The sequence below is a fragment of the Heterodontus francisci genome, chromosome 13, assembly GCF_036365525.1.
Source record: "Heterodontus francisci isolate sHetFra1 chromosome 13, sHetFra1.hap1, whole genome shotgun sequence".
Classification (NCBI taxonomy): Eukaryota; Metazoa; Chordata; class Chondrichthyes; order Heterodontiformes; family Heterodontidae; genus Heterodontus; species Heterodontus francisci.
The window spans coordinates 56,253,954-56,277,694 of NC_090383.1; the positions used below are offsets into that span (position 1 = coordinate 56,253,954).

The following is a 23,741-nucleotide window of genomic DNA, read 5'->3' on the forward strand; positions in this document are numbered from 1 at the left end:
TGGGCACATAATGCCTGAGAGAGGGCCAGGACAGGCGGAGGGGTACCGATCCTGCAGATCATCACGGCAATGGAGGAGCAGGTGATATAGCCAGGATTGCGCTGACATCCACAGGATGCATGACACACTGTGTAGCCTGCACCGGTCAGTGGTGCTTGTAGTGCAGAGATGGTTGGAGCAGATGCCAGTTGCACCCCAGCTGGTGCTCCCCTCCAGCCATCCAGAGCACCCGCCAAGGGCTGAGGCAGTCACAGAGGGGGATGAGGGTGTCATCCCTCAGGGGTACCTTCATCATCCTTAGCGTCCTCTGACATTAGGAGCTCTGTGCAACACAGCCATGTGATGGAGGCTGCCCCTACAATGATTCAAGGTGCCTCAGCCTCTCGAGGTGTCCCCCACGGGTACCTCCACAAAAAGGGCGACCACCACATACAATTCAGCCGCAAGCCCTGACAAGTGAACAGGCTGCCTCCACCTCCTCAGAGGCAACAAGTAGAACGCTGTGTAGAAGTGGGCAAGCACAGAGCACTATGTGGATCACTGGAGTGTCTTCTTGCTGTAGTTGTTCATTGTTTTTCTTTACGAGCACTAGTAAATAATGTCATCTTTAGACACATGTGTTAGTCTCCTTTTATTGATACGGGACAAAAGATGAGCTATGAAGTAAAGAAGGAGAGCAAGGGTTCATCAACAGTGATGTTGAAGCCTCTGGCCAGATGTGCTTCCTTTGTTGGCAGAGAGTTTAGATCTCCCAGGCTGCTTCTTCAATGGATGTGTTAGCTCTATACCATGGTTTTCATCCAGGGTCAGAGGAGCTCAGCCGAAACATTCCTGAATCAAATGATCCCTGACATTCATGGCATCCTGATGAGATCTTCGCACCTCACGCCGTGCCCAAACACCTCCGTGCGTAGCCAGAGCTCATCGGTATTCTGCTTTCTCCCACTCAGACTCCTCTTCCTCTGTCTCTCCCACCTCCTGGTCCTCCTCGTCCTCCAATCAGCTATCTCCTTCCAGGCCCACATCATCCTCAAGGTAAACTCCTCTCTGGAGGTCCGTGTTGTGGAGAGCGCAGCAAACCACCACAATGAGAGAGACCCTTGCAGGAGTGTATTGCAGGGTGGTACCCAACAGGTCCAGGCACTGGAACTCCATCTTCAGAAGCCCGATGGCCTGCTCAGTGGTTGACCTAGTGAGCAGGTGGCATTTATTGTATCACCTCTGTCTGGGGCTGTCGCAAAGGGTCTTCAAGGGATATCCCTGGTCCCCTAGGATCTATCCACACATTTTTTGGAGTGGAGAGAAGAGCTGCAGCAGCCTGGATTGAAAGAGGATGAAGGAGTCATGGTGGCTGCCAGGAAAGAGAGCACAAACATGGAGGAAGCTCTTGTTGTGGTCACAGACCAGCTGAACATTGAGGGAATGAAAGCCCTTCCTGTTGATGAATCTTACTGGGCGGTCACTGAGTGCCTTGATGGCCATATTGGTGCAATTAATAATGCCCTGCATCTGGGGAAATCCAGCGATTGTGGCAAAACCCACTGCCCTCTGTGCCTGCAAAGCCACGTCAGTCATGAACAGAATATACTATCCAGCCCCAGCAAATAAGACACCTGTGATCTGCGAGACACAGCAATATGGAGCCGTTTGCGAGATGCCACCAAGGTCCGCACCTGGTCCTTGGAAGGAGCCAGAGGCAAAGTGCTTCAAGGCCACAGTGACCTTGACAGCTACTGGCAGGGCATGGCGACCGGTGCTGCAAGGTGTGAGGTCTTCAGCGACGAGGAACGGTGTCAGGAAATTGGCATGCCAGTTGGCGCCGGTATTTTTGGGCCCTGCCCACCTTCGATCCCACCCAAAAAACTTCAACCCATAGGGTTAACGTTTCAGGTCAGTGATCTGTTGTCAAAGACTACAAGATATCTCAACACATTAGCAGCTTTTACCTAAACTGAAGGATCAAGGTATAAAGAACCTTCAGGAGAAAAAATTGAAGAGAAAGGAAACCCAGATTGCAACATGCGTCTGCAGTGAAATGACTGATCAGCCAAGCACCTGATCACCTGTTTTGTGACTGCTGGATTAGTGGCAATGATTGCAGCATGCTGGTTCTCTGTGCCACTCCATGACATCATCCCCACAAGTTAGCCTTGCACCATGTGCAAGGAGATAGAGTTGAGTTTAAAGCTGCAGCTGACCATTACTGTTGCCGGATGTGGCAAACTTGTGCTGCTTAGTAGCTTCAAGCGCCCTTGTAGCAGATGGCACAGTTTCACATATGGCTGTCTGATGGCCTAGACATTGTGACGACAGTTCCCCATGGTTGTTATCACTAAGTATGGTTGGTACCATCTTGACAGGAGTAGCACATCAGGCTATACAGGTTGTTGACCATCTTGACATGCCAGTTTTCATGTAATGTCACTGAAAGCATGACCTAATCCAACATTATGGTAAATCAAGCAGGCACATGTTAGTGGGGCAATTGGATCCACTGGATCGAGTTCATTTGGGAAGAAATGTCTCTGCATGAATTATTCGACTGCCAAAGAGAGAGGCATGTTCAAACCTGTCTGCATATCTGGGTATTGATGGATGGGCACCGAGCATTGCTTATGTAGTTTGCCTGCCTGGTATATCTTAAAAGCTAAAAAAAAAACTTACTTAGGTATACCGTGCCCTTTAAATGAACTGCCAGCTAACTGTTGGTCCCTAGAAACCCAGCATGTTGTTTCCACCACTGGACATCTTGGAATTCCAGCCTAGTGGCAAACCTGCTGACTAAAACTTAGCAGGATTGGCTGAAGCAAATGGACTGATCTGACTTTTTTTATTTGTTCATGAGATGGGGATGTTGCTGGCCAGGCCAGCATTTATTGCCCATTCCTAATTGCCCTTGAGAAGGTGGTGGTGAGCTACCTTCTTAAACTGCTGCAGTCCTTGGGGTGTAGGTACACCAACAGTGCTGTTAGGAAGGCAGTTCCAGGAATTTGACCCAGAGACAGTGAAGGAACAGCGATATAATTCCATGTCAGGATGGTGTGTGGCCTGGAGGGGAACTTACAGTTGGTGGTGTTCCCATGTATCTGCTACCCTTGTCCTTCTAAGTGGTAGAGGTCGCAGGTTTGGAAGGTAAAGCCCTGCTCGGGTCTGGAAAAAAATCCCGACCCGAACCCGACAGAAGCACATCGGACCCAAACCCAATCCAGCCCGAGTCCTTCCATTTTTTCCCGTACCCGAGCCTGACCCAACCATCGTGCACTCACTGTACTTACCACTTTTGCATGGATGGAATGGAAGGAAGCTGCAGCATGAGCGCGATGACGTTATAGAGATGCTCACTGCGCAGACTCAGAGTCTGTGGAGTCCGGATGCACGTTTCCCTCCTTGATGTCCCAGAATCCCAGCTCAGGCAGGCTTTTCAAATTTTGATGCATACTTACTCAACTTCCCTTTTCCTCCCAGCAGAGCAAAAGGTAGTACTGTGTGTGTCCGACCCGGACCCAGCCCGACCCAACCCGAGCCCGAAAGCGGGACCCGGAAGAGCGACCCGACCCGAACCCAACACATGTCGTCGGGTTCAGGTCGGGTAGCAGGCCTTTATTGGAAGGTGCTGTCGAAGGAGCCTTGGTGAGTTGCTGCAGTGCATCTTGTAGCTGGTACACATTGCTGCCACTGTGCATCGGTGGTGGAGGGAGTGAATGTTGAAGGTGGTGGATGGGGTACAAATCAAGCATGCTGCTTTGTCCTGGATAGTGTCGAGCTTCCTGAGTGTTGTTGGAGCTGCACCCATCCAGACAAGTGGTGAGTATTCCATCACACCCCTGACTTGTGCCTTGTAGATGGTGGACAGGCATTGGGGAGTCAGGATGTGAGTTACTCGCCAGAGAATTCCTACCCTCTGACTTGCTCTTGTAACCATAGTATTTATGTGGCTGGTCCAGTTCAGTCTGTGGTCAGTGGTAACCACAGGATGTTGATAGGGTAGCAGTCTTTAAAGGGGCACTCACCTGCAGGCAATCAAATCATTAGGATCGATGTGCCATTGTGTTTAGTGGATTCATATAGTAGTTCTGAGTTGCAGTTTCTTTCTTTCTGATGTTTTATTCACCCTGATTAAGCACTTACTGCTTAACATGGGTCCTATTTTTTCTCCATTCCTTTGGAAGAAGCAACCGTTAGAGGAACAGAGTAGCAGCCTCAGTAACCAGGACAAGCAGCAATTGGGCCTGTTAGAAGACAGCAGGTGAGTGGGAGCTGCTTGTAGAAGACCTCACCCAGCCAAAAGTGAGAGTAATTTTTTATGAAACAGTAACAGAAAATGCTGGCAACATCTGTGGAGTGAGAAACACAGTTAACATTTCAGGTCAATGACCTTTCGTCATAACTGGAAACGGTTAGAGATGTAACAGGTTCAAAGCAAGTACACAGGTAGGGAAAGGGGAAGGGGAGGAAAAGAACAACAAAAAAGCAAAAGGGAAGGTCTGTGATAGGTTGGAAGATAGAAGAGATTAATTGTCAATAGAGATGATGGTGCGAGGAAAAGAGGATGGTAATGGGACAAGTAAAGTAACAAAAGATGTGTAGAGTGGAAGTCTTCTTTGGCCTCTTTGTCTCGAGAGACAATGGGTAAGTGCCTAGAGGTGGTCAGTGGTTTGTGAAGCTGCGCCTGGAGTGGCTATAAAGGCCAATTCTAGAGTGACAGACTCTTCCACAGGTGCTGCAGATAAAATTTGTTGTTGGGGCTGTTACACAATTGGCTCTCCCCTTGCGCTTCTGTCTTTTTTCCTGCCAACTGCTAAGTCTCTTTGACTCGCCACACTTTAGCCCCGCCTTTATGATTACCCGCCAGCTCTGGCGATCACTGGCAACTGACTCTCACGACTTGTGATCAATGTCACAGAACTTCATGTCGCATTTGCAGACGTCTTTAAAGCGGAGACATGGACGGCCAGTGGGTCTGATACCAGTGACGAGCTCGCTGTACAATGTATCCTTGGGGATCCTGCCATCTTCCATGCGGCTCACATGGACAAGCCATCACAAATGCCGCTGGCTCAGTAGGGTGTATATGCTGGGGATGTTGGCCGCCTCGAGGACTTCTATGTTGGAGATACGGTCCTGCCACCTGATGCCAAGGGTTCTCCGGAGGCAACGAAGATGGAATGAATTGAGACGTCACTCTTTGCATTGTCCAGGCCTCGCTGCCGTAGAGCAAGGTACTGAGGACACAGGCTTGATACACTCTGACTTTTGTGTTCCATGTCAGTGCACCATTTTCCCACACTCTCTTGGCCAGTCTGGACATAGCAGAGGAAGCCTTTCCCATGCGCTTGTTGATTTCTGCATCGTGAGACAGGTCACTGGTGATAGTTGAGCCTAGGTAGGTGAACTCTTGAACCACTTCCAGAGTGTGGTCGCCAATATTGATGGATGGAGCATTTCTGATGTCCTGTCCCATGTTCGTTTTCTTGAGGCTGATGTTTAGGCCAAATTCGTTGCAGGCAGCCGCAATCCTGTCTATGAGTCTCTGCATACACTCTTCAGTGTGAGATGTTAATGCAGCATCGTCAGCAAAGAGGAGTTCCCTGATGAGGACTTTCCATACTTTGGTCTTCGCTCTTAAACGGGCAAGGTTGAACAACCTGCCACCTGATCTTGTGTGAAGGAAAATTCCTTCTTCTGAAGACTTGAACGCATGTGAGAGCAGCAGGGAGAAGAAGATCCCAAACAGTGTAGGTGCGTGAACAGCCCTGTTTCACGCCACTCAGGATAGGAAAGGGGTCTGATGAGGAGCCACTATGCTGAATTTTGCCTTTCATATTGTCATGGAATGAGGTGATGATACTTAGTAGCTTTGGTGGACATCCGATCTTTTCTAGTATTCTGAAGAGACCACGTCTGCTGACGAGGTCAAAGGCTTTGGTGATATCAATGAAAGAGTGGAAGTGCTAATGGGAAAATACAGAATCATCATCAACAGCTGTCATCCAAAAACAAACAAAAAAATGGGAGCAGAAGTTATGATCTGAAACTGTTGAACTCAAGTGGTGAGTCCGGAAGGTTGTAACATGCCTAATTGAAAGATGAGGTGCTGTTCCTCGAGCTTACGCTGAGCTTCATTGGAACACTGTAGGAAGTCAAGGTCAGAGTGGGAGTGGAGCGGAGAATTGAAATGACAGGTGACTGGAATCTCAGGGTCATGCTTAAGAACTGAATGCAGGTGCTCTGCAAAGCAGTTACCCAATCTGCATTTAGATTAGATTAGATTAGAGATACAGCACTGAAACAGGCCCTTCGGCCCACCGAGTCTGTGCCGAACATCAACCACCCATTTATACTAATCCTACACTAATCCCATATTCCTACCAAACATCCCCACCTGTCCCTACATTCCCTACCACCTACCTATACTAGTGACAATTTATAATGGCCAATTTACCTATCAACCTGCAAGTCTTTTGGCTTGTGGGAGGAAACCGGAGCACCCGGAGAAAACCCACGCAGACACAGGGAGAACTTGCAAACTCCACACAGGCAGTACCCGGAATCGAACCCGGGTCCCTGGAGCTGTGAGGCTGCGGTGCTAACCACTGCGCCACTGTGCCGCCCTTTTTTTTAGTCTCCCCAATATACGGAAAACTGCATCATGAGCCATGAATAAGATATGCTAAATTGAAAGGTACAGATTTCCAGCATCTGCAATATTTTGCTTTTGTATTAGTCATTTTTTTGCATTTCTGAGAGGAACACTGCTTGAAGAGACTGTGCTTCTGTAAGCAGGCTGTCACTTATCTATGCAGTCTGTTACAGCAGGTCCTGCTGCCTGCTGGAACAGGAGGTTGTGCTTTGCCAGTGATTTTTAAAGTCATGGTTGCCCTTAACTTTTTAGCCAAAGACTCATTCCAGGCTGCTACGGTAGACGTCACCCAAATCTTCCATTCTGGAATTCACAAGACTTTACCAATTTGCTCATTGTCAGATCAAACCAGTACCTTCCCAATGGATGCCAACAGCCAGAATGAGAGAACTCAGATTTGCAGCACTAGCTGGCTTCCTGCTTGTCTGAGCCATAAAAGGTTCCACTCGTGTAGCCATCAGGACACCAGAAAATGAGCCAGCAGCTTTTGTGAACAGGAAGGCCTCCCACTTCTATGTATTCGCTGCAGAAGGATAATGCAAGTGTGTGCCAGTTTTACTGTCAGCTGGTCTTTTCTCTTTCTCTTTTGGGCCTCCTTATCTCGAGAGACAATGGATACGCGCCTGGAGGTGGTCAGTATGACAACTTTATCTTGCAACAATCATTCATCCTCCCACTTTTCCACCTATCCAGGATTGACAGAGGACAGCTGGTAAGGAACAAGAGTACCCCTTACAAGCATGGCTGATGACACCCCTCTGTAACCCCACCAAGCCTGAACAATAGAAAGATCATCAGAGCTATGGGTCTGCCAGGAACATAGAGCATTCCATTGACATTTTAAAGCAAAAGTACAAGTGCCATGATTACTGTTGCGGTTCTCAACAATATGGTCCAGACATCATTGCAGTTCATTGTATTCTGCATAACCTGGCAATGCAAAGCAGATGGGAGTTAGAGGAAGCACAGTAACACGAGGCACCATCAGACAAGAAATAATTGGATCGAGGCAAGGGATAACCACAAGGAGAGGCCAGGGAGCAGTTGATAGAGCAGTGCTTTGGGTGACCTTAATCTCCCTACACAAACAGTCACAAAAAGCCCATCTGTGTTAACGATCCTTGTTACCCCTTCATCACTCGCTTGATTCTTATTAAAGAACATTGAAGTCGTTCATCCAACCTAAATCAATGACATTCTGACAATTCAGACTAGCAAGCTGCAATGAAAAGGACCTATAGACCAAAGTGCTAAATGTGATAAAGGTGATGATTTCAAATTGCACACACAATATGTAGTGAATTTTTATCTAGTGTTCAACCCATAATGCTTTTCATAAAAGAAAGATTACTAACTTGAGATTTCTATGGGCTTCAGCAGAGCTAGTAGAGATATTCTGAGGATCCTTGAGATGCTCATATCCAGTGAATTCTAGGACTTGAGCCAGAGAAGAAGCGGCTCCAAACTGCAGTACATAGGTTTCTGCCAGTATAGTCTGGTACTGCTGGCTTTCTGGTTAAACAGTGGGAGCAGGCATACTGAAATACTGAGAGAGGGAAACTCGTGTCACACCTATCGTGCCACTACCATTACATGGGTCTGTAGCTCATTGCTTTCACTGATCTGTAGCAGAACAGACTACAAAAGATCAGTGACTCTTTGAGAGTTCTTATCCATGTCGTCCACCAGTCTCTCTAAGTTGGAGTCCGGAGCTCCCATGGTAGCTATTTGCACATCGGTGTTCTGAGGACACGGCTGCAGCATCGCTAGAGGTGCCACAATCCCCCAGGTAGACTGCAGAGAGCTGATGCCATGGAGGAGACTCCTTGGTACTTGTCATGATGCTGAAACTACTTGGTAAGCCTTCCAATATTTGGCATATGTGCTAGAGTAAAGCAAAGAATTTTCTACAGATAGATAGCTGGACCCTTCCAGCCTTTATCTCTCTTCTCAGCAGATCTGATAGAGGACCTTGCCTTCTAGAAATTGTCTCCTCAGCTATTCCTGCAGTTAGTACCTGCTACTGCTCACTAGTGCTGGGTACTTCACCATGTGCAGACCTCTCTAACTCCCTATTAAACCCAGCTGTGGTACCAATCTCTGCTTTTGATTGGGAGTGATGCCGACAATGTCTCTTCAGAAAGATTCTCCTTCTTTGATGCATCACCTTCAGAAGGCTGTGATTGCTGAGAAGGAGAGATAGCCCCACACAGTCCGAGTACTTTATGTTGTCCCTGGTTGTAATGATTGAACACAATCGTGATGTGGCGAATGTTTTACAAACCTGCAATAAATTACTCTTTCTCTAGAGCATCACCCAGTGACTGAAATCAAGTACAACAGTTGTAAAGTATTTGCTTTCGCAAGATTAGGGTGGTGAGCAATAATATGAAACTTGTCCCAAGAAACTCTTGAGGAAGGTTTTGTGCTAGTCCTGAGGGCTGAGATTGATTTTTTTTAAATGGCAAAACTCAGCATATACTAGAAATTTGTGCATGCCATTGCAGTGAAATAAAATAAAATTGGCCTGGATTTTATGGTCAGCAATGATGCACACTGCTGACCTCGAAATAAGGTATGAACTTACCTAACATGACAGTGAGGGCAAGAATTTCAGTTGGCCCTGTAGCGTTCTCTAACACAAGCAAAAAGGACAGATCACACGTTGCAGTGAATAAAAGTGACGCCCACAGAATTTGTCAAGACTAAGCTGTTGCAGTATCTGTCATGTTAAAAAGTCATTGGAACAAAAGCTTAAGTCAGATAAACTTGATCAAAATCATAAAAAGTCATGTAGTAGGTCATGAGATTCTTTGTGTTATCTTAAGCAACAGAATGAGGTACCTGGATTCCAGTTCCTTGAAGATCTCTAGAGGGTTTATTAACAGCTAAACTAGTACATACAATACAGAGCAAACTATTTACATAACCTTTGTCCAGGGTGTTACAGTGCAGAGTGACTATGGCTTCTGGTGACATGACTACATCCTGGTACTTAGCTTACTGAGTTCTTAAAGGAACATCACTCTTAAAGTGATCATACAACATCCTTTTCTTTCCAAAGATACATCTTATACCCTGAAAGTAAAAGCACATAAAATTGGACAATATGAAAATTCGTTATACAGAGATAGAGATTATAAAATTTACAAGTATAAAGATAGGGATTGTGAGATTTACAAGTGCAGAAGCTTAAGAGTCCATATATTGTTTTGGTGGTTTGATATCCCTTCCAGATCATGTTATGGTTTAACCTTCTGGTGATGTGGATTTCGCCCTTGGCTGTTCTTGGCTTGCAGATGTGTTGTCAATGTGTTGGTTGTTGTCCTGTTCTTCCATCACACCCTCATCGTCAGAGTGTGTTCTTTCAGGTCTGCTGTGCACAATTGGAGTAATGCACACTTCTCTTAATTGGCTTTGGTTCCTCCTCAACACTGCTTCGTTAGATGTTGTAACCTCGTAAGACTAAGCTCACTGCAGACTTTGGATAACTCTGTGGGTAGCTATATTCTCATTGTGGGGTGTATGACCCGGACCTTTTGTCCTACATGTAGTTGAGGTAGTCTGCCCCTGCAAGTCAGTTTTGCACCATCTTCATTCTCCCTTATTTTTTGAGTAGCGTCTCCTGCATCTCCGAGAATTTGGACAGATGATGGCTTGGCAGAATCATTCTCTCATGTCTGCCAAACATGATCTCTGCTGGTGACGGTAAGCCCATATACATAGGTGTAGCTCTGAAGTGTAACATGGCAACACGTAAATCTTGTTTCGTTGTCCTACACTTCAGGATAAGCGATATAACTGTGCGAACCATTCGCTTGACAAGACCATTAGATCTAAGGTAATGTGGTGAGGACATCACATAGTTTATGCCCCATTTGGCACACATATCCCTGAAAGGTTTGCCCTTATACTGTGGCCCATTGTCAGAAATAATGTCTTCAGGTGTACCGAACAGACTGAATATAGCGCTCAATGTATCTACGACAACCATGCTTGAAGCGTCTTTTACCTGTCTGACAATTGGAAATTTGGAGAAATAATCGGTGACTAAGATAAAGTCGGCTCCATTCATGGTAGATAGATCAGTGGTGATTTTGGACCAAGGGACTGACGGAATCTCGTGATGGTGCAGAGGTTCTTTACGTTGTTGTGGCTGGTGGCTCTGACATGCCTCACACATCCTCACGACCCTTGCGATGTCACCGTTGATCCCTGGCCATTAAACGGTGTCTCGTGCCAGTTGTCTCATTCACTCTATACCCATAGGGCCTTGGGGAAATTGTGACAAGATGTCCTGTCGGAGAGCTTTGGGCACAATAACTTGTTTTCCTTTGAAGTTTACGCCTCTCGAGATACCGAGTTCATCTCAATAAGGCCAAAAGCATCTGAGGGTTTCTGGCACCGCTTTTATCCTATCAGGCCATCCTTCTATGATGACTTTCCACAGTGCCTTCAGTTGTGGGTCATTGGCTGTTTCTGATTGCAGTCGGTCACATTTGTGCTGATCAAATGCAATAAATTGATTTTGAACACGTCTTCCACCTCGATGTCCATGCTGTCTACTTGTAGATCGGGGAGACTGCTTCATTCTTGTTTGGATTTGGCAATCTGCTTAACGTATCCGAGGTGACCATTTTGGTACCTGTATTGTAGCCGATGTTGTAGTCATACCCCTGTATTTTCACAAATAGTTGCTGTAGTCGAGGTGATGCACTTGTCAATGGTTTGTGCCAGATCATCTTCAGTGGTTTGTGGTCAGTTTCAACCATGAACTGCTTGCCAAACAGGTAGGTGTGGAACCTTGTAATCCCAAACACCAGAGCAAGTGTTTCACGCACTATGTTTGAGTAATTAGATTGTGCTGAGGATAAACATTTGGATCTGAATGTAATTGCTTTGCCATCCTGCAGCATGCACACTTGTAGCTCCTTCCTGTGGGGCGTCGACTTCCAGGATTGTCTCCTTCCTTAGATCATAGTACTGCAGGATACAGATTTCTGCTGACGATGCTTGTTTGAAAGACTCAAACATATGCTGATGGTCCTTCTGCCATACATATGGTACTTCTTTCTTTCGGAGCTCTCTCAATGATGGTGCTTTGTCAGTAAAATTTGGAATGTATGGTGCCAAGAAATTGAAAAATCCAAGACATCTCTGTAGATCTTCTTTGTCTTGTGAGGTAGACATATGCCTTACATCTTCGACTTTGCCTGGGTCAGGATGGATTCCATAACCTGAATAGATGGAGCCAAAGAAATTGACTTACATTCACCTGGCACTTCTTGCTATTAAAAACAAGCCCTTTGCGACAAGCTACTGCCATCAGTGAGTGAAGATTTCGATCATGCTCTTCTTTGGTTTTGCCCATTACCACAATACCATCGCCATGTATATACATCCAGGCACATTTTCTATAATTCTGTCCATATGCTTCTGAAACAGATCTCGACTGACAGATAAGCTGAAGGGTAGTCTCTGGAAGCAAGATTTTCCAAATGGTGTTCTGAAGGTGGTGACTTTCTGAGATTCATTACTTAGGTGTACTGACCAATATCCGTGTTTAGCATCTATCTTGGAGAAGAATTTGACCCCTGTGAACTTGGTATTCAATTCCTCTAGTGTTGGAATCTTGTCAGGGCATCTCTTTAGGGAGAGGTTTAGATGCCTCGGATCTAGACATACCCTGATTGCTCCATCCTTCTTTAGCATGCACGTAATTGAGCTGCACCAGTCTGTGTGATGATGTACAGAATGGATGATGCATTGCGTTCCATGTCATCCAACTCGCGCTTAAGCTTTTCTTGTACGTGCGGGCTGCACTTTCTGGTAGGTTCGATTGACAGAATTGCATCCTCTCTGAGATGCAGTACGGCATCACCTTTGAAATCTCCTATGGCGTTGAACCTGGCCAGGTACCTTTTTTGTAAGTCCTGGACTGACTCAATGCGGGTACCCTTGGTTTCTTCTGCTGTGATAGGTACCTTGATGATCTCGTGGATAGTCACGACGTTGATGTCCTTACACGCTGGTAGTCTTGCCACTGGTTGTCTGCTCGTGTCTGCCAGGTAAAATATTTGTGGTTTCCATACCGACTTTCCATAGCTGCATTGCATTGTCAGTGTGCCACTGCAAGCGATGGGTGACCCATTGTATGCAGTTAACTTTGCAGTAAACGGTTGTGTCATTAATTTCCAATGACCCTGGTACATATCCTTCAGGATTCGGCTGGAAGGATATTTGCACTAGTTCCTGTGTCAATCGTAGTCCTGAGTGTGTGTTTGCCAACTTTCTTTGGGCACATGATACTAATAGTAGCAAAACCTTCCAGTTGTTTGACTTCATCAACACAATGTGTCAGGTTCACAATGTGAAACACCTGCTCGTCTCCTGGGAGAGAATCACTCCAATCTGAGTCTTGTCTCAAGTCTATTTCGCTGTTGACTTTGTGCATCGGCTTGCGTTTACGCAGGTCTCTGGTGCTTTCCTTGCTGCTGTTACCATGTTGCTGTGTCTGTCTTCTATATTTTTGTGGCCTACTGTGACTTCTGGTTGTGTCTTTGGAGCCAGATTTCTTGCATAGGCGAGCCCAGTGTCCTTTTGCATGCTTGCCTTGCACGCGAATGTTGAAATGCAGGACAACTTCCCGGTGAGTGGGACAAACCACACTTACCACACAGCTTGCTTGCTTTTTGTGATACTGTCGGCTGCACCTAGTGCTTGCAGATGCTGTTATCCAGCTACAATGGCTTCATGTTTCGTGCCATCTTCTAGCAGTCCATCAATGCTGTGACCTTTCTTTTTCCCCAGGAGGTCTTTTTGAAATGCATCAATAGCTGTTGAGACTATCTTCAGCTCCATTATTCGCTCCAACAGTTCCGTTTCTGAAAAATCACATTCGTTACCCTTACTTTGGCATCTATTGATGAATTGATCTATTGATTCCTGTGGCTATTGCCTGTAGGACTTCAATTCTAGGTGATGAATTCTAAAATTCACTCTTACCCGAAGCTGATCTTCTCGCATTTTCTACATCTTTACGGAATCTTTCCGGTCTCTTCAGATAAGCCAGAGGTATTGATTCTATAACGCCTCATTTCCAACTGCTACCAGTATTTTCACAGCCTGCTTCTCTCGTTCTGCAACCACTTGGTCTATGAAGCATAACTACATTCTTTGTTTCAAAAGTTTGAACTCAGATAGGATATCATGGCCTTCCAGTTCATGCTGGGAAATTTGATATCTATCCTTCTGCTGTTCTTTTGCTTTGTGCTCTGTATTTAACTTTGTTCAATTGTGTGTGTGCCTTCAGCACTTTACTTATGACATTTCTATTTGTGGCTTAAAATTTGTTTTAGAACTTGTTCTACTAATTTTGCTCTATTCCCCCTTTAAGATTTTTTTTAGGCTAGCTGCTTTGATGGAGTGTAACAGGTGCTTGACAGTGTTTTTTTCCTTTCAGCGCTTCGCTTGAATGTTTACACAGCTGTTCAATAGGCAGTTCAAGGATTTTCCTCTGCTTTTTTTGGCTAGCGTTTATTTATCTTCTTCACGCTTGACTGGTTTATTAATGTTTTCCGCTTGACTGCTTCAGTGAGACACTGCAGGTTTTGGGGGTTTTCCGTGCTTTTTTTCCTGTCGGACCTTTTTTTTCATTTCGTGCACTTTTCAGGGTTTCCCCCTTTTTTCTGTCGCTCACACGGAACCTTTAGAAAATGAATTTTTTAAAACTCTTCAAAGGCTTTTTTTGTAATGGGATTTCTCAGTCATCGGCACAATGACTCACCCAATCGCTTGCTTTTCAGCCACGCTTCCATTCTATGGAGCTTTTCTCAGTCTTCTCAGGTATGTAGCTTTCTTTCATTCTTTTCAGGTACTTGTTTCAAAGTTTCTTCATTTGTTTGCTGTTTTACCTGTGGTCTTCAAGCATATCTCTTGTCTTTTCACCATCATTGCCACCGTGTTGTGTGATTCTTTGTGTTATTTTAAGCAACAAAATGAGGTATGTGCATTCCCATTCCTTGAAGACCTCTAGCGGGTTTGTTAACAGATAATCTAGTACATAGAATACTTAGCAAACTATATACAGAACCTTTGTCCAGGTTGTTACAGTGCAGAGTGACTATGGCTTCTACTGACATGACTAAATTCTGGTACTTAGCTCTTAAGTACTGAGTTCTTAAAGGGACATCACTCTTGAAGCAATCATACAGCATACTATTTTTTTTTTAGTGATACAGCACTGAAACAGGCTCTTCGGCCCACCGAGTCTGTGCCAACCATCAACCACCCATTTATACTAATAATTTAAACTGTGCATCCATTTTCCGCAAGCAGTGATGTATTTTTTTTAGAGATACAGCACAATGGATTTAAAAAGTTAGATAAATCATGTTAAAAAGTCAATATACTTTGAAACATTTATAAAGTCTGATAAATCTGGTTAAGAAGTCATATTCTTTTAATCATTTCAACGTCAAATAATACTTGTTAAAAAATCACATACTTTGGAACATCATAGAAAGTTACAATATTTTGGTCACATTATTACAGCAGAAGTTAGACAGAGACAATTGTTAGAAGGAAAGATCGACTGTAAACATTGGAGAGAGAAGCAGAGGAGAAAATGGATCACGGATATAATGGACTGGATACAGTTGACCTATGCAGAATGTATATGGGCTGCGCAGGACAGACAGAGGTGGAGATCCATAGCAGTCAACCTTCTGGAAGAAGATGAAACGAGCAAACAAATGAACCTTGGAACATTTAAAAAGTCAGATCATGTTACAAGTTCAGTTAAATTTGAGGAGAGTAGAAAAATCTGTCTGACCGCCATTTTGGAAGTTGAAATCAATAGCAGCATCCTCACTAAGTATTGGCAAACTGACTCTGGAGGCTTTTTCCACCTGTAAAAACACCAGCCCTAAAATGTTGTTATGAAAATATGTTGTTAATAGTTGGCAATCAGCCCAAATTCTCACCAGTGTCATTTCTTCTGTTTTAATTGTGAGGTCGGCGAGTGCAATAGCAAAACTTCCGGAATATTGCAGAATGGCACAATGCAATTTCTAGATTTCCATACTACAGTGTGTGCATACTTCAGAAGTTGCTGGGCCTCTCACTGGTGCAGTGAAGGTGACCGGTGACAGCTTCGCTGTTATTATCACAGTAAAATATAGGCCATTTAGTTTTCCCAATATAAATTTGGGGGAAGGGATGGAAATAGGAATAGGAAAGAAAATGGCAGCTTTTTGGTCTTGTATAGTAGTCTAAAGCTTTGAGTTACTTCCTGATAAATTCTACAATACATATAAAATTTTTCAATAATTACTTTATTGTATTACTAATAGTATAGACAGAGCCAAAAATCAACATAATAGCCTGCAGTTCCTGCTAATGCAATTCACCCAAAATTAGCCAAATAATCACAAATGATTGCAGAATTTTAAGCACAAATGACCTCCAGCATACATGGAATTTCCACAATCCTTTGTGCAAGTTATAAAGTCATGCTGGAAGCCGGCTCCGCCCACGAAACTGGCCACGCCACAGATCAAATTAATCACCATGGTGAATTTCCACTAATTGTGCCTGTTTGTGGGCCTTCAAGGGGGTTCTCAAAGTTAATTTTTTTGAGTTGCAAGATTACTGATAAACACTTTTTTAATTTACTAAGAAACTAATAAATGGTTCTGTATAGTTTGTTTAACGCATTTGCAGTTATTTAAAATCAGCTTACTCAGGTTGTGGTCTAGACACTCTGATTCAAAATGCTTATTCTTCTGCGATAAACCTATTTTCAACAGTATGAACTACACCAGGTTAGCACTTTTAAATATATGAAGGAATATTTTATATTGGAATTTTTTTTAAATTACGTTCTAAAACATTGCCGGGTTGTGCTGGGTCATGGAAAATTTTATGTTCGGCGATAGGCAAATGAGTTTGGCAGAAACATGAAAAATAAAAAACACTTAGGGAAACTAGCACAATTTGTGCCCAGATCGCTTAATGTGCCCAAAGTGGAAGCTCTTGGACAATATTTATAAAAGCTCAAGTCAGTGTCACAGTGCAACTTGGTAACAGATCAAGAACCAGAAAAGTGAGCAAAACTGTTATGCTTCTTATTACGTGTGGTTGACATTCATAAAAACAGGTGATATTTGAGGCTTCAAATGGTGATGATATGTTGTTTTGTTCAACGTAGGAATAGTTACTTGGGATCCAAAGCTTGTTTACATTTGGATCCTGGAAGGTTTCCAGATTGCATGCTAATGATATTTGGTAGTCTTTAAAAGTTTGTTGATAATTTAAACAATCCATTTAAATTGCCTGGACAAACAGAAAAAAGTCTGACTGCACTCTCTCAATGCTTTCATTTGTAGATCCTCATTAACAGTTGTGTGGATAGTTTTAAAGATTTTGTTGTATGCTTTATGTTGTTCAACAGAGAAGTAGATCTGTACACGGGGTACACCACACGAAACATCCTGTGTATGCCTATCATCAGCCGAGGGATTGTCGTTGGCGTTGTGCAGATGGTGAACAAAACAAGTGGAGCTGCCTTTACTGAAACTGACGAGGACAACTTCAAAATGTTTGCAGTTTTCTGTGCTTTGGCCTTACACTGTGCAAATGTAAGTAACTTAAGTAACATCTGCATTGATGTCCTAAAGCTCTGATCTTTACCCAATATCTACCTTTTAAAATTTCTAATTTAAATATGTACTTTGGAATCCCTCATTCATATGAGTAAACTATTCAGGTTACTAATGGAAAGTTTATCCATTTTGAGCCATGGCTCCCGAGTTATTTTAGATGGTGTAGGCGTAATTACAAGTCAATGTATCAGGCACAGAGCTTTACTTGCAGAGAATACATACTGGGAATTTGGGCATTAGCTTCTCATATTTTTCAGTCCATTCATTTTAATTTCAATGGATGGAAAATTATGTAGACCTGTACAATGGTCAACATTGTTGCATAAAACAAAAAAGCAAAATACTGGAAATCTGAAATAATACCAGAAAAACTTGAAACACTGAGGAGGTCAAGCAGCATTTGTGGAGAGAGACAGGTTGGGTTCATTTTCCATATTTTCTGTCTGGTTCGGGTGAAGGGATGTAAAGCCTGAAAAGTTATCCTAACCATTTTCCATTCTCCACAGATGCTGCCTAACCTTCAGAGTGTTCCCAGCCTTTCCTGTTTTTATTCCATATTATTAGATTTTCTCATTCTGAGCGCTGTAATGTTATTCACAGGTGAATTCCTGATATTCACACGGACGCATAAGTGTCTAAGAGCACAAACATGGAAAATTACATCACGTTTCAACACACCAACAGCAATTTATTCACTAGACTCTGTAAAGGCTAGGGGCTAGATTGGTGCATGCACACCAGATTTGAATCAAATGGGCAATTGCTGCAAAATATGGGGCTGGATTTTATTTCGGCGAAGGGAGTCCCAATGATGGGCCCTTTATCAGACATCCAGCCGAATTCAATAGAGGGCAGGTAATAACTGCCCGCCGAGAGGGACATAATCCTTTTAAGGGACAAGATACTGCCCCAAGAGCTGCCAGCCAATCGGAGCCCCTGCAGCTCAACAGTCCCAGCAGCTCCATTGGGAGTGGTGGCCACTGCTGATACTACAGGAGGCCCAGAGCAGCAAAGACGGAGCAGGACCTGGGAACAAGGTAAGTGGGGTTGGGGTCACCGGAGCCAGTCAGGCAGGCCCCAGCGAGGGGGTGGGAGGATAGTTGCTGAAGGTAGGGGAAGGAGAGGTCTCGCCACAAGGGCAAACATCACCACTGGGAAGTGCTCCATGGCCCATGGATTTCCCCTGGAGGAGGGCCCCCCTCCCTGAGGTATCATGTAGCCTCCATGCGGCAGCGGGCCTCTCCGACGTTGGTTAAATGCCAGCGGAGGTGGGAGGTGGCCCTTAATGGGCGAATTAAGTGGCTTAATTGGCCTCCCAGCGACCTTCCCATCTGCCACACTGCCCACTATGGACAAAATGGAATGGGGACAGGACAATGTCTGGCACGCTGCCCTACGCCAACTCATGCCATTTTGTCAGCCCCCCACCTCCCATTCAGCTCCAAGTGCCGGATAAAGTCTAGCCCATTGTGTAGATTTTGTAGCATCTTCAATGTTAGTGAGTGCTCTGGTATAGACTGGGATTGACTAGTACAATGGTCCAAATTGTTGAATAATACAAAAAAAAGCAAAATACTGGAAATCTAAAATGAAAACAGAAAATGCTGGAAGCACTAAGCAAGTCAATCAGCATTTGCAGAGAGAGAAAGTGTAAGTTAACCTTCCAGATTTTCTAATCCTTTCTCTGGTTCTGATGAAAAAGGCATGAAAAATGCCTTTCCATTCTCCACAAATGCTGTCTGACCTGCTGAGTGTTTCCAGCATTTCCTGTTTTTATTTCAAATTATTGGGTTTTCTCATGAGTGCTATAAACTGGGTAGCAGTTTATTTGTAGGTGTCAGTTATACAGATTTCATGTTTCATCTAAGGAAAGTGTTCAGGAAAGATAGAGAAGGAAAGAAAGGAGGAAGGGTGGCTGGAATGATTAAGGTGAATAATACAGTGATGGGGACAGGATATCCGAGAGGGGTCAAGGACAGAATCTTTTTGGTTAGAGCTAAGCAACAATAGAGGTACCATTACATTGCTGGGGGTAATCTATAAGCCATCAACTAGTGGGAAAGATATAGAAGAGCAGATTTGCAGCAAAATTAGAGAGGTGCAAAAATTATAGAGTAGTGATAATGGGGGACTTCAATTATCCTAATATAGACTGGAATAGTAATAGTGTAAAAGGCAGAGATAGGGAAGAATTTATGACATCTATTCAGGAGAATTTTCTTGAGCAATATGTTTCTAGCCCAATGAGAAGGAGGCATTTCTGGGTCTGGGTAATGAGGTGGGTCAAGTGGATCACGTGTCAGTTGGGGAGCTTTTAGGGGACAATGGTCATAGTATCATAGGTTTAGGTTAGCTATGGAAAAGGACAAGGAGCAATCTAAAGTAAAAATACTAAATCAGAGGAGGCCAATTTCAGTGGGGTGAGAACAGATCTGTCCCAGCTAAATTGGAATCAAAGATTAGCAGGCAAAACTGTAAGGGAATAATGGACTGCCTTTAAAGAGGAGATGGTTTGGGTACAGTTGAAATACATTGCCAAGATGGGGAATAGTAGGGAAACCAACGCCAGAGCTCCTTGGATACTGAGAGAGATAAAGAGTAAGATGAAACAGATAAAGGGTGCATATGACAAATGCCAGGTTGCTAACACACATGAGAACCAGGCTGAATGTAGAAAGTTCAGAGGGGAAGTGAAAACAAAATTAAGAGAAGCAAAGAGAAAGTATGGGGAGAGACAGGCAGCAAACATAAAAGGGAATCCAAAAGTCTTTTCTAAGCATATATAATAAAAGGGTAGTAAGAGGAGGGGTCGATTAGGGACCATAAAGGGGAGTTACACATGGAGGCAGAGAGCATAGCTGAGGTACTAAGTGAGTAATTTGCATCTGTCTTTACCAAGGAAGATCACACTGCTAAAGTTGTAGTAAAAAAAAAGGTAGCTGAGATACTGGATTTTTTTCAATTGTTTCATGGGATGTGGGCGTCACTGACAAGGCCAACATTTTTTGCCCATTCCTAATTGCCCTTGAGGAGATTTTGGTGAGCTGCCTTCTTGAACTACAGCAGTCCATGTGGTGCGGGTACTCCCACAATGCTGTTAGGAAGGGAGTTCTAGGATTTTGATTCACTGAAGGAATGGCGATATACTTCAAGTCAGGGTGGTATGTGGCTTAAAGGCGAACTTGCAGGTGGTGGTGTTCCCTTGCAGCAGTTGCCCTTGTCCTTCTAGGTGGTAGAGGTTGCGGGTTTGGAAGGTGCTGTCGAAGGGGCCTTGGTTTGTTGCTGCAGTGCATCTTGTATATGGTACACACTGCTGCCACTCAGCACCAGTGGTGGAGGGAGTGAATGTTTAAGTTTGTGGATGGGATACCGATCATGTGGACTGCTTTGTCCTTGATGGTGTCGAGCTTCTTGAGTGTTGTTGAAGCCATGCTCTGACCTGCTCTTGTAGCCACAATATTTATATGGCTGGTCCAGTTCAGTTTCTGGTCAATGGTAACCCCCAGAATGTTGATAGTTAAGGATTCAGCAATGGTAATGTCATTGAATATCAAGGGGGATGGTTAGATTCTCTCTTTGTTGGAGATGGTCATTGCCTGGCACTTAATGTGGTACAGATGTTACTTGCCACTTATCTGACCTGAATGTTGTCCGGGTCTTGCTGCAGTTGGACACCGACTGCTTCAGTATCTGAGGAGTTGCGAATGGTACTGAACACTCTGCAATCGTCAGCAAATATCCCCACTTCTGACCTTATGATGGAGGTAAAGTCATTGATGAAGCAGCTGTAGATGGTTGGGCCTAGGACACTTCCCTCAGAAACTCCTGCAGCAATGTCCTGCGACTGAGATGATTGACCTCCAACAACCACAACCATCTACCTTTGTACTAGGTGTAACTCCAACCATTGGAGAGTTTTTCCCCTGATTCCCATTGACTTCAATTTTGCCAGGGCTCCTTGATGCCATACTCAGTCAAATGTTGCCTTGATGTCAAGGGCAGTCACTCTCAGCTCCCCTCTTGAGTTCACCTCTGTTGTCCATGTTTGGACCTAGGCTGTAATGTCATCAAGAGACGAGTGGCCTTGGTGGAACCCAAACTGAGCATCAGTGATAATAAAAACAGGAAGTGCTGGAAATGCTCAGCAGATCTGGCAGCATCTGTGGAGAGAGAAAAACACAGTTAGTATTTCAGGCCTGTGGCATTCATCAGACCAGTTCTGATGAAAGGTGTCAGGCAAGCCCCCACCTGCCAAGAATGAGGAAGATTAATTTTGCCACATGAACACTGATTTTGGACTGTTGTTGGTAAAGAAAGAACTTGCTTTAAAAAACAATTGGGGACTTTGGCTGGAGAGAGACATTATCATATCAAGAGACAGTACTTCAAAGGACAAAAGGGCTATTCCCTGATCCAATTAATCCACAATGGACTTTTGATTACCAGACGTTGAAGCATTCCAGGTTAACTACTAAGATGGCCAAATACACAAACAGACGTGGTCAGACCAGTTTAGCCACATGACTGGCTGACTGTTGGAGTTGTTTGAATGTTGAACTTGCCACAGAGTGTTTGAAACTCGAGGTTGTTCGCTCCTGGACTGGAAAAGACCTCTCTCTTGTCTGCTCTCATCTCGCTCTCAACAGCTTTGGAAACCATTGAAGACACGTGAACCCCAAGAGTGAAAAGTCTCCTACAGTGAACAAGGTTTAAGAAGAATACTGGGCCCCAACGAAAAGCAAGACTACTTACCAAAGGACTGTAAACAAGAAAGTCTTCTGATTGTCTCAAACCTCTCCATTTTATTTTTCCTCTGCATTTTTCTGTCCCTATTTGCATGTGCATATCGTGTATGCATGCTAGCATGGTGGAAACCTCATTTCTTTCCCCAGCAAGATTGTTTGGGTCACTCCTGTATCCCTGAGTATAATGATAGGTTTCCCTGTCTCACTTACAGGATACGGAGTTACTCTCCCCTTTGACAAAAAATCATTATAACTCTCGGGTATTTTGTTCTTAACCTCTACATTCTTCTTAGTCTTCGTATCTAGTTTCACATTCACAGCTGTTGTTAAAGCTATAGCCTGGTCTGCTATACTGTCAGTCAGAGTCCTTTCCTCTGCACTAACTTTGCGTGCCCCAACAAGTCCTATGCGTTTACCTCGCAATTTCCAGTGCTCTGAACGAAGATGATCTGTTTTGTTGCAATGATAACACTTTGGCTTACGAACCTCAATTCTACCCTCAGCACCTTCCTTTCTGACCTGAGGAGGTGATCCTGGAGCATTCCCACCTGTTCCTTCTTTTTTCCGGCTACTTGCCTTCCTTTCACTCTCCCACTTTCTATCCTTCTTGGGTTTATGGGGGCGACGGACAAAATAGGTTGGCTTATTCACAAGCTCAAAATCATCAGCAATCTCTGCTGCTGGCCTAGCTTTCAAAAGTTTCAGGTTATCTATATGAGTTCTCACTACTGAAGGAATGGAGTTTTTAAACTCTTCAAAGAGAATCAATTCTCGAAGGTTCTCATGTGTGGTTTCTATCTTTAATGCCCGTATTCAATGGTCAAAATTCATTTGCTTCACCCTCTCAAATTCTAAATATGTCTGCTCAATCAATCTCCCTAAGTTCTTAAACTTCTGACGGTAAGCTTCAGGGACTAACTCATACGCAGCGAGGGTAGCCTTTTTTGCCATCTCAGAATCTGCAGAAGCCTCTTCAGAAAGCATGGCATAAGCTGCATGAGCTCTGCCTACCAGCCTGCCCTGATTAAGCTTTCTTTCCGCTATTTCATCTGTTTGGCTATTTTTTCAAAAGATATGAAAAATGCCTCTACATCCCTTTCCTCGAATTTAGCAACAGCCTGTATAAATTTAAACAACTTCTCACTGGGTCCTGATCTAAATTCAGATTCTTCCTGACCTGAATTTTCCCTAGATTCAAGACTACCCTTTTGTCTTAGTTCCATCTCTTTTAACTTAAATTCCCTCTCTTCTCTTTCACTTTCTTTCCGAATGCTCTCTCTTTTTCTCTTTTCTCTTTTTCCAATTCAAGTTTTCTTAATTCTTTTTCTGCCTCATGTTTTTTTGTTTCTTTTTCCTTCTGAAGCTCCAGTTTTTTCATTTCTAACTGAATCCTAACCAATTCCACTGTATCAGTCTCGGACCTATTACCTTCATGTCTCTCATATTCCCTTTATTGTTCCTCGTATTGCCCTTCATCTGTATTATCATCATCTTCTTCTACGAATTCCAGATGTTTGGCTATTATTTCAATTTTTTGGCACCTGATTTCAATTCCAACCCCAATTTCGCTGCCAATTCTTTTAACTTGTTCTTAGTTAAAGTTATCAAGTCACTCAGGGAAACATTCTGCTTTCCCAAAAACTCTGCTACAACCACTAATGCCATTACAATGGTATAGATTGTACCTTATTA

At 44.0% G+C, this 23,741-nt stretch overlaps 1 protein-coding gene across 1 annotated transcript in view; it reads left to right on the forward strand.

The window, feature by feature from the left end:
• The window catches only part of pde10a (phosphodiesterase 10A), a 565,280-nt gene that overhangs the window by 380,724 nt on the left and 160,815 nt on the right, over positions 1-23,741 (forward strand). Inside the window, exon 14 of the mRNA XM_068044845.1 lies at positions 17,094-17,280. Within this exon, the coding sequence (XP_067900946.1) occupies positions 17,094-17,280 (187 nt within the window). The remainder of the gene's footprint in view (positions 1-17,093; positions 17,281-23,741) is intronic.